At 39.2% G+C, this 16,408-nt stretch overlaps 1 protein-coding gene across 1 annotated transcript; it reads right to left on the reverse strand.

Moving 5' to 3' along the window:
• Nucleotides 1-8,404: 8,404 nt before the first annotated feature.
• LOC120517912 (endothelin-2) lies at nucleotides 8,405-16,160 on the reverse strand. The gene is made up of 5 exons (XM_039740424.1): nucleotides 16,033-16,160; nucleotides 14,540-14,672; nucleotides 13,870-13,983; nucleotides 12,001-12,096; nucleotides 8,405-11,001 (listed from the first exon to the last, which is right to left on the reverse strand). Exons 1-5 carry the CDS (start codon nucleotides 16,094-16,096, stop codon nucleotides 10,896-10,898), a joined length of 513 nt encoding a protein of 170 aa, XP_039596358.1. The 5' UTR covers nucleotides 16,097-16,160; the 3' UTR covers nucleotides 8,405-10,895.
• Nucleotides 16,161-16,408: the final 248 nt, after the last annotated feature.

Raw genomic sequence — 16,408 nt, forward strand, 5'->3', positions numbered from 1 at the left:
AAGGGCCCATTCACAACTAAGCATGTTTCTGGCATTTTAGTATTAGACCAGAATGTTCCTAAACTGTTTGTAAAGTTATTTGCCACTCTTTTCAATGACAGTTTTTGAGCATTTTCAGTCAAAGGTTAATTGAATTAAAATGAATATTAACATTTATAATACACTGGCAAAAAAGTGTCTTCCTGGATTGGCCAGGAGTGAAGCAGTTCATTTAAAACTCGGGTGTCGAACTCTAGGCCTAGAGGGCCGCAGTGGCTGCAAATTTTCTTTCTAACCATCCTCTTCATTAGTGAGCCATTTTGCTGTTAATTAACTTCTTTTGCCTTTGTTTTAATTAACTTGACTCAGACACCTTAGTTGTTTCTTTTTCCTTAATTAGCAGGCAAACAAAAATGAGACACAAAACAAGCTGCCACATCACCACCTAACCACATTATTTGAACATAAAGAAAGGGGAGGATCTCAGTAAGGTTGATCTCCAAGGTCACCAAAATATTTTGATTGCATTCTTAGAAAAAACAGAAAATCAACAGTTATGGAAATGTCTGCTGTGACAGACTGAGAGCAGCAACGAGCTGTGGAATTAAATAATGGGTTTAATTAACAGCAAGGATTGATTTCTAATTAAGGAACTGATTGGAGTGAAATTGGCTGGAGTTTGAAGCCTCAGTTTAGCTGGTCATCTGTTGGCTCGTTTAACGTCTCATTTCTGTTTGGCTGCAATTTGATGAAGAAACCAATAAATTCAGAGGACTGAGTCCTTAAAAACAGGGCTAATAAAATCAAGGGAAAATGAGTTAATTAGCTGTGAAAACTGCTCACTGATTAGGAAAAGGGTTAGAATGAAAATCAGCAGCCACTGTGGCCCTCCAGAGGACTGTTCCACGAAGCGAGCTTACCTCAAAATCCAGGCTTAATTCGATAATCACGGTTTAATTTCTCGAAATTCGGTTCCACGAACGAGGCTAACCTGAAGCTCCGCTTAATTACTATGCCAACATATGCTCTTGGACAAGCCTGCTCCGTGGCAGGTTAGTTGTGAAGCTTAGCTTAGCTTGATGAATATGATTGGACAAGCCATGTGATATCACAGCACGACATTCTGCGGGGCTGGGATTATTCTGCTGCTGTTCTCTCCCTCTTTAGCACACATCGACCCTCCAATATAAAATTATTACAGATTACATGCAGGCAATTCTAATTACTTAGAAAGTATAAAATGACAAGGGGTGCATTGAAGGCTTTTACATGAATAACCATGGCGTGCCCATTTATTCATAATCCAGTTGATGAGGGAGCGAGGCTCATTCGTAGAGCTTTAAGGCAACAGGTTCCACAATTACTTTGGCCCAGGATAGATCCGTTGCATTTTGCGGATGATTATTTATCTGGCTATAGATTTAGTAGACACAGTATTGCATATTTGTGTCAGTTATTGGAACTTACATTTCTAAAACACACGTCGCTCTAAAGCCCTTACGGTTGCACAGTCTTTGTGTATCGCTTTGCGTTATTTTGCCAGTGGTTCATTTCTGTACAGTGTGGGGGATGCTGAACATTTAAGCAAAGCTACAGTGTGCCGTGAAATCAGGAAGGTTTGCGTTGCATTAAAGTCCTTTTTAAATATATTCATTACCTTTCCTGGCCACCGAGGAATTCTTGCCATTAAGGAAACTTTCTTTGGAATTAATGGTGCTTAATCTTTAAACATCTACTCATTTACAGCACATAAATCATTACCTGATAAGTAACTGAATTTAATTTGTCAGGCTTTCCTAACGTCATTGGAGCCATTGACTGTACACACGTGAGGATAAAGGCTCCAGCAGGTCCAACAGAGCCTGATTACATAAACCGCAAATCATATCACAGTATTAATGTACAGGTAAGTACTGATAATATCTCACATTTATATACAAGAGGTGAAAGTGTAGTCGTCCAACATTAGCAATGTATGTCATTACCATTTCCTAAAATGTTTCAGATGGTATGCACTGCTGAACATCTAATTTCAAACATTGTGGCAAAATGGCCAGGATCAGTACATGATGCCAGAATTTGAGTCTTCACTGGCTCAAAGCCTCAGACAAGGCAAGTCAACTAAAATTCACAAATATACTATAGTTTATTATACTACAGTCTAATGTGTCTACTTTCCATTATAGGAATTTTTCCTGGTGTGCTGCTTGGTGACAGAGGATACCCATGTCTACCGTTTCTTCTCACACCATATACAGATCCTGCAACACAAGCAGAAAGACATTTCAACCATGCCCATAAGACAAGGGCACGCAAAATCCAGGTTTAACTGCCTGCGGCATCTCAGAGTTACACCAGACAGAGCGTGTGACATTGTAGTAGCCTGTGCAGTTTTGCATAATGTGGCAATACTGCAGCAGGAGCGTATGCCAATAATGACGCATTCTTCACTTGCTGCCAGGACCTTTTCGGTCCACTCATGTTGCTCCTGAAACCAAGCATTATTAATAATTATATTAATAATTACAATTATATATCACTTTTTATCCAAGATGAACCCATATAATTAACATGCTGTCCTGTTTATCAATGTGTTAAAATAACCTTAAAGTACCTTACAACTGGTAACAAAATGCATATGTAAAAGGAAATTTTAATGACTATACATTTTGAAGGCTTGAAACTGTTCTCATTTAGTTGTTAAATAGTTTGACATCCTTAACACAATAGTTACTAAAATCATGTTCTTACGCATTTAACTTGTCAGCTATTTTCTGCCATGTAGCCTCACTAGCTTTGATAATACAGCTCGTGTTCCCCTTTCTAGTTATTATAGCTTTGTAGTCCTCATAGGCTTGTAATAATAATTCTTGCTCCGCCTGCGAAAAAAACTCAGCTCTTTCCTTAGTTTCTATTCTTACTTATCCAGCATCGATTAACAAGGCTGCCTTTTATATCGCGTGGACGCACGAGCCTCGCTTATCAAGCTTGGCTTGAATTAGCGGAGATTAAATACACCTGAATTTTGTTCGTGGAACTCAATGAGCCTGAAGTGAACTGTTAGGCTAACTCAAGCGAGGCTATTACAAATAATCCTCGATTTTATAAGCTCGCTTCGTGGAACAGCCCCCAGGCCTAGAGTTTGACACCCGTGATCTAAACAATAAAAAAACACGATTCATTGTATATTCATTTTGATTCTAAGCCCTCCCAAATTTTGTTATAGTACAAGATTACAGATCAAAGTGTTACATTCAAATCTGATTAAACCTACCATGTTTATAGTATCTGCTACAGGCTGAAATTATATTTATACCCAAAATTCCCATTATTCCTACTAATTACCAGTTTGAATTCAAAAGAATACAGTTTCTCTAAAACAAAGTTTTGTAACGACCATCAAAAATAACCAAGTCACTATGAAAAGCATGAACTGATCTATGGCAGAAATGTTTTACTCAGGGGCAATTGTATATAGCATGTTCAAGAGTAAGGAGCTCCAGTGAACTAATAATATTAACCCTGGGGGAGAAAACAACAAATACTTTATATGCTACAGTACACAGTTACATACTAATTTTGATATATTTGATTAAATATCAACCCCATAAATGAGGCTCACTGTTTTAGGAAATATCCTGGGTGACAATGGGTATGCTTCTTTAAGACTACATGAGAAACACCTGATAACCATCTGGTCAAAAAAAAACAGCTTTCAAAACAGCATTAAAATGGTTGAATAATACCAAAGAAACACTGGAAATTTACAAGAAGGGGCTAACATGTTCTTGAAAACTCCTTCTTAAAGAAATTTTCATAACATGAAATGTTTAATCTATATATAACTAGCAAAATACCGCGCTTCGCAGCGGCAAAGTATTGCCTTTAAATTTTTATTAAGAAGAAAATTAAACCTTTTTAAACTAAGGGATAATATACCAATAATTATTTGTTAAGGATCTCTTTGTATACCACACTGTGAGTTCGACCCTCCGGTTGTAATATGACCAAGCTGTGCACTGAGCTTACTCTTGAGCATGAGTTTCATGGTTTGTTTCAATTACGACAGTATTTGTAGGACTTGTGTTGAAGTGACATTCGGCATCTGTCAAGTGTTGTAAGTATACAACCGGTTTCATCGATAACTTCACATCCAGCCTTTGAGAGTTGAAACATTCATAAACATCAAAGTGTCCACTACTGAAATCGTCACCTGTCAATGTAAGATGTTTAAGAGGCATTGGCGGTTGTCAAAAGGTGTAAAATATTTGGCCATTTCAGTACACTTGAAAGCGACAACAGAACAATTCAGCGGCAGCCATCAATTCACATGCAGATGCATAGGTGAAGGGCTTAAGCATTTCATTCTTATAGTGCTCCTGTGTAGTATAATTATCTCCTGTACTGTCATCAGTCCACACCTTGAACCTGTCCCAGTTATTCAATACATAAGACACAATGTTCCTCCGGATATCAAGAGTGAGCCTGATATGGCCGTGCAATATGTAACAAAGAGAATGGAAAAAGTAGGTGCCATCTCCGGGCATGGAAACCACTCGGTAAGTGACAGTTCTTTGATCGATGGTGATCACCTCGATAGACATGTTAAAGGGGGTACGGTTGGAATGATAAAGGAAATGGGTACCTGAAAAATGTAAAGTAAGTCTAAAATACCTACACAATAACTATAATCGTAATAAATGAACAATAAAACAGCAGAGAAGCCGTGGATTAAATAAAAAGGCTCTAGTTATCAGTAGGGAGACGTGAATCCCGTGGCGAAGCAAAGAAGGGAATGTAGAGACTGGAGCGACGGACGGTCTTATATAGGCAGGCAGCCAACAGCGTAGGAGGCGTTGAGATGGGGGACCCAACACTGCCTCACACGGTGACCGAGCTGCAGGCTATGGACGTATATATGCACGTAAGTATGATTCAGTTAGCGTTGGGAACCCGCGTACCAAATTTCTTGAAGATGGGCCCATAAGTAACAAAGACCATTGAAAAGTTCAATATGGCGGCCGACAGTGGCGTCATACCACCGAAATAAGTACATACATTGGTTTCGGTTAGCGCAGTAAAGCCACCTACCAAATTTCGTGAAGATGGGGCCATAAATAAGACAGTTCAACATGGCGGACGTTGTCGACCGTTATGACCGTTACGCGTAGAATTTCCAAATGACACCTGCTTAACTTTTGTAAGTAATCTGTAAGGAATGAGCCTGACAAATTTCAGCCTTCTACCTACACGGGAAGTTGGAGAATTAGTGACGTTGGAAAGTTCAATATGGCGGCCGACAGTGGCATCATACCACAGAAATAAGTACGTATATCGGTTTTGGTTAGCGAAGGGAAGCCACCTACCAAATTTCATGAAGATGGGGTCAGCCTTCTACCTACACAGGAAGTTGGAGAATTAGTGATGAATGAGTGAGTGAGTGAGTGAGTGAGGGCTTTGCCTTTTATTAGTATAGATCACTAAAGGTATGCAAGACACTGAGCGCAAGCAAGACAGAGCCCCGCCCACCAACTCTAAGACCATCGGATACGCTTGACAGAGCCCCGCCCACCAACTCTAACCCTCCTACCGCGTCATAGGATACACACAACAGAGTCACGCACGCCAACTGTAACCATCCTCCAAAGTCCAGCATTGCATCGAGGCAGGCAACAACTCACCAATCACAGCCTCAGTTGCTTTCGTCTTTGCAAAAGTTCACATGCACCTCTGAGCCACGTACACCGCACGCAAGACAGAGAGCCCCGCCCGACAACTCTAAGGGCAAGCAACACAAAGAGCGCGCGCAAGACACAGAGCCCCGCCCACCAACTTTAAGACCATTGGATACGCACGCATTTATTGTATAAATGGAAATAAATAATTGCATGTAAACGATTCACCAAAATCTGTTATATGTAAACGATACTGTTTAAAACGTTATTGTTTTTTCATCAGAAAACCCAGTTTCCACGTCTACCTGTATTAGTTTAAATGGCACTTTTACCACTCACAACAAATTATCGTGTCGACTGGGCAACACAGTGAATGCGGCGTCTATCTGTATACAGTATCTCTATGTTTTCCATAGCCTGCTACAGGAAGGTACTCTCTCGACCACTGGCATTGGTTTGGCTCCTTGCTATTTTCGTTATACTGCGACGGTGGTTTCCTAAGCCTTTGTTATACCGAATTCCTTTCTCACCGTTTTCCGTTCCTATTCTTACACCGCCGTATGCTACGGCGGGCTTCGGCTAGTTACAAATAATTTATGTAGAAAATGTGTTTATGGGTTGCTGCTGATGACCTCCATTTTTATTCAAATAGCACTGAACTGCATAAAATTAACATAATTATTTGTAACATAAGTTATCAAAACAGACCCAATTAAGGAATTTCATTTCATTAAATGTTTAACAAAGCTCTTTACCTAAGACGTTATAACTTCTTGTTTTCAAAGCAATGACATTTGGTGTTTCTTCGGCCTTTCCAAATATCTGTTCTGGAGATGGAGTACCCAGAACAATGTGAGAAGACATGCGAGCAGGTGAGTGACCCAAAGCACGTTAACGTGCAAGCCAATGCAGTCAGATTATACAGTACAGTACTGCCAAAAGTCCGAGGGCGTTACGTTTCGCGAACGATATATTTTGCAAGCTGCAGGTTACATTTTGCGCGCACAGACGACACTTATTGAAAAGTTTTTCTGCTCACATAAAGTTTTGCAAAATTCTTGTATGGCGTTAATGCCGAAATACTCTCAAGATTGCGCTCGAAAGCCGGGGCATGTGCAGGGTATTCGTTCTTCTGGCCAATGGGAGTAGTCATTACTAACCAGCCAATCACGAGACACACCTTCAAACGGGAACTCGCCCAGTTTGCTTAATATATTAAGACTCAACATAATGGTGTTTTTTTCGCAAGTACATTACCCGTTTGCTGCGTTTGCTGCATCCAGAAATTGCTTTTGTGGTCCACCTCATAAGCGACATTACACCAGAAATGGTAAAGCAATGAGATCACAAATGTAATACGATTTTAAAGGGTTGCAGGTCGAAACTTTGAGCAGTAACTCCGTTCACCGGCAGGCGGCAAATACGAGTGTCCGAGTCGGAAATACACTGTGAACGAGCTACGATCTCGGTGCTGTAAATCGGACAATTCGGAGAAAATATAAGCCCAACTCAGGGCATAGTTGTGGATCAGCCCGGTCTCGTTCGACACTGCGCAGGGCCGTCTTAACGTATGGACACTGACCGGGGGTCCCAGGAGCATAGGGTTCACAACGTTTCTAATGCCTATGTATGTTTTTGTTTTGCTATCAAAATACGGGCATCATCGCAATACCTTGATGGGGTGGACAGTGATGCTGTTAAGACAGGTTGCGAATTGGGTGTTTAAACGCAGTGGCATAAGTTATGGAAATAACCGAGACTGGGATTTCGCGTCACCAATGTGAGGTGAACTTGGAAGAACTGCGTATTGCTAATTACGGCCGTTTGGAAATTTGACCCTGGTTTTCCCTATACGAAAATATTTCATAGCGGGGGAAGCTTGTATATTATGCAAAGTATTGTGTGAATTTGTGTAGCTGATCTGTTTTTTTATTTAATATTGCAATAACGAACGTGTCTAGTAAAATGTATTGGAGTAAAATCATCCAGGTGCGTTTGAAAATGTGAAGTAAAAATGAAAGTAGACAATAAAAAAATATGTTCAAGTAAAAATATTCCCAAAATATATTTAAGTACTTCGTTACTATAGAACACTATCGGTAAGAACAACTGTGCAGTGTTTTTTTTTTTTATTCTGATGTTCGCCTCATTTTGACTTATGTTATAGTTTCATTGTTGCATATTATTTGGCTGACGCCTTGGTCCAAAGCGATTTAAAACATTTGGGATATAATTTATTTTCCCAATCAGAGCACAGGCAGGTGAAGTGACTTGTTCATGGTTCCACCCTCCAACTGGTGGGATTTGGGTTTGAAGTCTAAAGCTTTAACCCCTATGAAACATTGCCTGCCGAATGTTCTGTTTATTCTCGAGCATGCGCAGTTCGTTCCATTCTCTTGTAACTGGTCCCATTTTAAGTGTCTTTTGGAGCCTGTATTTTCCTTATACAGTATTGCTTAGCCATTCTATCAGAGGCGTGCCTTATGGAGTCAGTGTGCCGTGTTTTGGTAAATTATCAACAGAGTCGATTTATTTTCACAAGTAGTCTGCTTGGATTGAAAAAGGTGAATTAGCTTAGGTTGGAGTTTAATTGTGAAAGCCTCTAAGGACAGGACACTCAGAAAAACCAATGTGTACAGAATTTTGGACTAAAACAGTCAGCTTGTTTAGAAAAATTAATCTTTTAATAGATATTTAAAATAAACAGTAACAATAAAAATACTTATTGAAATACATTATCCATAATTAAATACACATCTTTATGCTCAAAAATAAATAGTAAACTTCATATTTCTATGAGTAATCCATAAATAATGCAAGTTCAGTGCTTCCCACTGCAGCTCATTTGAGCCAGGGTACAGTTCAGAGGATCCACCTCCTCTTGGGTTTGGGACACATCTAGCACCCCAAAAAGAAGCAGAGACAGTCCCAGTAAGTCATAAAGCACCAGTCCCATGCACAAGGAGAAGCCCATTCACTCTTAAATACACTTTTTCCTTTTGCCTCAGAACCCCTCAAGATTTATTTTCTACAACCACTCCATCGGCTGGACTTTTTGTTTTCCTCTTCTCCCTGGCCGTCTGACCATTCCAGCAAACTATGACTTTTACGATTAGAGACTTAAAAACTGCATATAGTTAAAAATAAATAAATTAAGTTGTGCATAGTTTGTTAAGGGACTCCTGCAATTAAAAAAATAAGTTGTAATTCTTTTACATCTTGTGAAACTCTTTGAGCTACTTTTATTTTTATGGAAATGTGATATATTAATAAATGTTCCTGCCACATGAGAGAATGTAGTGAGACATCAAAATGCAAAGATTAATAAAATTTGAAGCATCAGCCCTCATTATGTTTTCATAATGACAAAAAGAAAGACCCTGTCAGGGTGTCACCTGCAGCCGCAGAGCATAAAGTTGCTAAAACGTCATTTGTAAATACCAATCGTTATTTGCTAAATTCCAGCAGTATTAGTAATTACCCTGTACTGGTGGCCCTTATCCTTAGGCCATATCTGATATTTTATGCTGAATGTGACTCCTTCTTTCTTAAATACCTTTCTCAGCTTCCAGGTAGACTTGTCAAGGTTAGCTTTGTATGTGTGCGTAATTACATGACATAATGGAGCCAGACGATCTGACTTTTTACACCTAGACTTTGCCTTTCTGATATTTTTGGGCTTTTTTTTGTGATTTGATCTTTAAGTAAGTCTTTTGGTGTTAATAGTACTGTAGAATTTGAATTGCAGATGATGGGCAATATACAGTTGAAGTACAGTATATAAGAAGTGAAGGTGGACCGGTCATCTTGCTTAACTGCAAGAACTTAACTTCATTAGAAATAAGCTAATTATCACTATGTTTAGCTAGAAAGTCCATTATTTGATTAAAAAAGTGCACCTAACTCTGTTCATAATAAAAAAGGACTGATGTCCCATAAGGGTCTCCTCTGCCTTCTATCCAGTGCTGATGGCAGAGATTCTAGCTTTCTATGAGCCTGAATTAGAAAAAGCAGGTTCACATAAAGGATGGCTGGATGAACTGTTTTTCTTTAAGAAAAGTCCAAGCATTTTTAGTTGTTGAGCTGTGCCTAGTGGTAAACACAGCTAAGGCTATCCTAACTTCCACATTTGCCAGTCCATTACAAGAACCATCACAGCAATGCTTCATAGTGACTGAGGCAAGCGGAAAAGGGTGCAGCCGACACTTGAAAATCAGCAGTGCAAATGGGATTCATTTCTCTCGATTAAAACAACAAGCATGTGCATTGTTTTTGGATTTACATTCATTTGAGGATTATAAATCTCCACTCATTTAATACTATAAGCGAAAGGCAAGTCTCTCATGCCTGTGTGCCAAGTGACTTGCTTCGATAATACATTATGACTTTTTCTTTTGCAAATCCTGTGTAAAGGATGAGTAAAAACAGAGGGATAATAGCCTGGCATGCACCAAATGTACTTTTCAAATATTAATCTGGTAAAAATAAATAATATGACAATATAAATATAGTTGAGCAATGAATTCCTGAAAACATCCTTTCATTTTTTTCCCTCTTTAATGTCATGCTCCCCACCCTGTTCAGCACATCAGCAACGCCCAGAGTAATAAGAAGGTGAACACAGTGAATGGGACGCTGGCCCGCCTAATTGCTCTGTGCATACCTCTAGCCTGAATAAAGCCAGCAAAGGAATAATAAAACATGTTTACAAGTTCTTCTGTGTACTTCACGTTAAGAAAGGGGTCATTTGCAGCCCCAAGTCCGTTTACTCATCTGTAATATCAAGTGTGATCCCTAACAACAGTCATCACCCCGCCAGAAACAGTCAGCTGTGGGCATTGAAAGGGCAGTGACGCCCTGCGGTTAAGCCAGGAGAACACAACAAGCTGAGCATCACACTCACAGAGAACACAAAGCTGTCCAAGATGTTGTCTTTCACACCTCATGCTGTCAGTTTTGTTTAGATCCTACATAAGGTCCATCAGGTCTGCAAATTGCCATGTCAAGATGGCATACCTTGCCGGTCACCACGGAAGACTCATAGACGCCTCTAGAAATACTGTGACACTGGACGGAATGCCTTCCTTATGTACACCCACTGGGAGGCTCATTTTCCTCCAGCTCTTTCTTCTTCTGCCTTCTTTACATCTCTCTGTCTTTCACATCAGCAGGCAGGAGCTTGGTAAGTCCGGAAGACATACCAGTAGCTTTTTGTGATTCTTCAGGACCACCCCACCTCCTTTATCTTTTTCTTCTTTTGTTTATATCATTTGCCACAAGAAATTTTGATTTTGTTTTCTTCAGAACTCTCTGTTCAGCAGCTTTGGAATTGGTCATTGCAATATTCCTGGAAAAATAAACCTGGCGTTAGTGAAATTATAGATGCAGACATAAGTGGCAGTTGAGCTTCCAGTTTGCCTAGTAACATTACAAAAATAACATCATGGACTCAGTGTGGTATCCGCAATACAACCCAGGCCACATATTATTTGCATATAAAAAAATCTTTTCTTTACAAACTCAAAATTTGTTCTGAAGTAATTTCTAACTGAGCCAATTTTCAAAAAATATATGATAATAGTTGATACGTGTTTTTGTTATTTTCTTTTGCAACATTCAGTCCTGAAAATGCCATTCAGCAATGAGTGACACAGTGCAGTAATAAGGGATGTCATACATGGGTCTTGTTGCAAAGAAAGAAAAGACAGATAGATAGATAGAATAGAATTGTCTATCTATCTATCTATCTATCTTGAAAAATGAAAAAAATTAGGGGTTCAGGTTTTGATATTTCCTTGTTAACAGAAGGCTCAATTAACTTTTAGCCTTTTTTTCTTTTTTGCAGGCATATATTGACACAGCCCCTCTCTAACCCTGCTTTCTTTATTTTCTTCCCTTTTAATTTGTGTGATGCTGACCCTTTTGAGCTGCTGACTGCAATGGGAATCTACTGTAGACTTTCTGCCCATTCTGTATTCAGGAGACGTACCTAAGACATGGTCCAGGGAGCTCTACGAAGAAGTAAGAAGCTCAGTTTACAGCCACTGCGCATGTCACAATTTAACCGGTATGGAATGTGGCTCACCATGTTTTCTCAAGATATACTTGCGGTTTCCTTTTTCTGCTTCATTATTTACTTGGCAGCATGTCCGCTCTACCCTTATTATTGACTTGAACGTGTTCTTCACTAGATTTATCCCAGATTTCAAACTGTTATTTTCTTTTTTTTTTTTGGAAAGGCTAACTAAATCTGAATGACAAATAGCAGATGTTCAATTTAATATCTATCTCCTCTTGTTTCCTTTTCAATCATTCTTTAAAAAGAGTAGAACTCAAGAGTGCATACCGAAAAGAGTTCAGTAGAACCAGCTTCTGAGTCTTGGGACTTTGGCTTTTCAGCAGTTTCAGAAATGGATGAATGTTTTCTTTCAGGTTGTAAGCACTGTAAATCAAAAACAGATTTATTATCATGTTAGTTCTTGCTGATGACCATTTGTACATTGAAGTGATTATTCTTCATTATTATGAGCAAGATAATAGAAAATCCTGTGCAATTACAAACATCTTAGTCTTCCAGGCCCACTGGGTAAAGCATATAGTATAAAAGCTGAAAAACAATTATAAGTCTCATCTAAAACAAAGAAAACAACTTCTAATAATATGAAAAGCAAATAATTGATGAGCTGTCTAGAGAGTGTTCTGACTTAAACATTCGACTTTAATGAAAGGACAAGTGTCTGTGTGTCGCTTCCGTTTCTATGTTTCTATCCTTGCAAAAGATGGTGCATCACAAACATTTTCAGTAATAAAATGCATTGCATTTTTAATTCCAACAGATGGTGCAACACAAACATTAACACTACTTTTTAAGAATCCCATAACAAATGTCATACAACAGAGACATATGCATTTACATATAACTGCACTTATTTTTCAGACTTTTTAGTTTGTTTTTTTTTTCCAAATCTTCATTTGTTGGCTTGTCATTTGTCTACACAGGAATTGCATGTTGCACTAAACATTAATACTGAGGTCTATGTTAAATTCTTAGATTTCAGCCCATTTTAGACGGACAGTGTTACGTTGCAATAGAGAGTTATTGTGTGTTTTTGTTTTTTTTTTTTACTGAGCTAACTTAAGTCTGCGGACGCTCATGTGGATGATGACACACTCATTCGAACACAATTTTTATTACGAAATATTTTTATATCCCAAAAGTGAAAAAAATATGTATATCTTATCAAGAAACACACCAAGATGACCCATTTTGATGTCCTTATTTACAAAATAGTTGTTATCATTATTTACTGTAAATATATACCCTTTAATACATATCACAATTTGGAGTTAGTGGTTACATCCATCCATCCATTAGGCTATCCAACCCGAACTACAGGATCACGGGGGTCTGCTGAAGCCGTGGTTACAGATAACGAAATAGAAATGTTCTTAGAACGCTAGCTGAACATTAACTGAACCTTACACGTGTATAAGATGCATAGCTCCATCAAAGTTTATTTCATAAACCGGCTTTCACAAAGCACCTTTCACAGAGTACCTTACAGAATGAATGTAGACGCAATTCATTAGTAAAAACTGCACATCTTTGAGTTTCTGAATCTGCTTCATCCGTTGCAATGGCAAGAAGAGTCGACGTTTAGCCTAACAGCATCAAGCCAAGCCAGGACGCTGCTCCACACTCGAGTTTACCTACTGGCGCACCTCCGTGCTCACTCATGCTGGGTTAACACTGAGTCGTCAAATAACGGAAATGGCCAGACAATACTGAATCGCAAACTAGGAGAACATGCAAACTTCACATAGATACTCAGCCCCGGTGCCCAGTGCTGTGAATCTCGCCGTTAAAAATTAATGTGCGACACAGGATTACTCACAAAATATACAGGTGAACAATGTCAGTGCAGTCCACTATTATATCGGCATCCGGTTTGACTTTTGTGTAATTTTATTTATTCCAAATACAACCAGCTTGGCAAGCAGTCCTCACATTATGAAACCGCCAAAGTTTTTAACAAGTCGCTTATGGAGGATCTGGCACATGTAACTCACATTTTCTACTTCTGTGGAAAACTCGGGAATAGCTGCGAAAATGATGTGATGACTGTAAGAGTAACTCTTTTGTTGGTTTATGCTTTCAAAACTGGTCAGTCTGACTTATAATCTTATATTTTAGCCTTCAGGTAGAGTAACTCACCTGTGATAACAGAAGTGTTTGCAAGTCTTGTCGTGAAGGTCTCCGCATTCACAGCGAGACAGCGATCTGCGACGGCGGGAGGGAGGGCTGCCCAGTCCGTACGGAGTGGTCTTACTACGAAACAAGGATACATTGCAGAGTTATCTTATTATCACTTTAACATAACTGTTGTGTGGAGTACATATTTTACATTGCGCAAAAAGTGCTTAGTACAGAAAAATCTTTTGTGTTAGCACTTTAAGCGTTTATATGTTCCCACCCACAGAACTGATAATTTAATATTGGCTATTTTTAATGTGCTCCACACGAGGGGTAACATGAATAAAAACTAAATCCACCTTTATTTCAAATACTTTATTTCTTACATGACAACATCCGAATACTTTATTTTAGAAAAGCATCTGACGTGAAACCAACAATTCGATTAAATTTAGACAATTTCAGTAAATTCAAGATGACAGTATATTGTTGTAGAAGCGATATACATACAACCATGGATAATGTAACCCACTGTGATTAATCGAAATTTTAAGAATCTATTAAAATCACTCTAAAATCGGTCACCTTTATCATCGTTCAATAAAACATTTAGTCGTTGTCCTTTAATGATGTGCCACCAAGTAAATAAAAGAGAAAGTTAGAAGCATGTGGAGCATTCAAAAGAGCTCACCTTGGTGTATTCACCCAAATGATGTCCAGGTGACAGAAGTAAATGCACTCCTTGTCCAGCCAGTTACTGCATGAGCAGCGCTTTATTCTCACGTGTGAAGGAAGTGGGGCTTCTGGAGCAGGGAGTCCCAAACCTGAGGGGAAAAAAACGTTATAAACCCTGTGACATTAGCGGCATTTACTCTATAAATCTATGGTCTGAGACTGGAGAAGTTAAAATGGCAAGTAATATAACACAGTGAACATCTTAAAGCAAAACGTAGCACAACAAGGTGCGAATACTTTATAACTCGGACAGCCGTGCCGTGACGCACTTTTGGATTCACATGCCTCATATGTCAATGAAGGCGGAATCCCAAATTCTTTTACTTGTCTGTCATGTTATGTCCTATATAGTGCCTTTCACATAATCTACTATCACTATGTTATTTCAAAGTATACATTGACAAACTACACGATATTAATGTGCATGCGCTGTATTTAGTGCCATATCTACTCAGATCTAATATTTCTGTTTACTGTTTATTTTTCAAAGTGCTAACAATAACAAACAGAAGATAATAAGTACAGTTGCTTATCTGAGGTCTCCCCATTCATTATTATTATTATTATCATCTTAATTTTCACAGTTTGATTTCCTTGTTCATGATCGGTTTAAGCGGCAGTCAATAACGAAAAGAAGCGGCGCGTGAAAAAAATCGAGAATGGAAGGGACGTCAAGGCAAACTCTGCACCGTGACAATTTTCACATTTCCATCATTAAACCATTAGCAGCAAATGAGAACGATCCCTGGAAGCGAGAGCAGGATTCAAACGCTTCAAGGAACCCAGGCAGAAGTGCCAAACCATGCCATGGTGTGGATAGATGCGTGTATGTTTTATGAGGTGCACCATGCCAGCGTGCCCGTACAGAGCAAATGATGTTTAGAAAAACAAAACATATCAGACAATACAATTAAAATTAGTATTCTGGTCAGTATGACACAAACCGATCAACTCTGAATATCTGGAAAAATAACAGCAACGTGAAGTTCACTGTTAATGATTGTCCTCTTAGCAGTTTAGAGGTTGCAAAACATTTTATGAATGCGCAGTTTCGCATACAAGTGAACAATGCGCTAATGCAGGAAACCTGCAGTCTCAGAACATTAGCCTGCAGTAAATAAAGTTATGACAGCACAACTCCGCAGCTTTTAACTCGACACTCAGAAGACACGGATCTGCACGGCTAGCTTTAGATTTAACGGGACGCATCTTCACCTGTTGCACAGGCAGAACCCGGCTATTTAAATGGAGTGGAAAAGAGACATGCAAATATCGATCTGCTTTTCAAATGGATTTGTTAATCCTCTTTTACGTTGCTGGTGAAGTCCTCCCCATACATTTAAACCGCTCTTTTTCTTTGCATTTAGTTGAATGCCTTGCATGGCGCAGGTGGCCAGCAGGGCAGCCGAATAAAGCGCATGACAGCAGCGCTCCACATCTCAAACGCACCTTCTTGCAGAGCAATCAGGATGGTGACAGCCAGAGGAACAAATCCGTACGGAGACAGTGCCATGTCCGCGATGTGGTGCTTTTTAAAAATCCTTTAGTTGTCGCTTACAGAACAGGTAAATTCTCTGTCGCCGTTTCGGCAGGGTGCCTTATTATTATACCGCCTTAGCGACGTGACGTCACGGGTTGGGCCCGCCCATCTCCCTGGGAAAATTGTTCTTCATTTACTCACCTCTGCTGTTTACATACCAGAAAGTAGACTTCAGTCTGCTCGTGAATGGCTTCCAGTAAATCATTCTTAAAATAATTTCACAGATTGACACCACTCTTTCAGTGAAACCTAAATACTAACAATCCCTTCAATTTATCCTACTGT

The sequence above is a fragment of the Polypterus senegalus genome, chromosome 17 (genome assembly GCF_016835505.1).
Source record: "Polypterus senegalus isolate Bchr_013 chromosome 17, ASM1683550v1, whole genome shotgun sequence".
NCBI lineage: Eukaryota > Metazoa > Chordata > Cladistia > Polypteriformes > Polypteridae > Polypterus > Polypterus senegalus.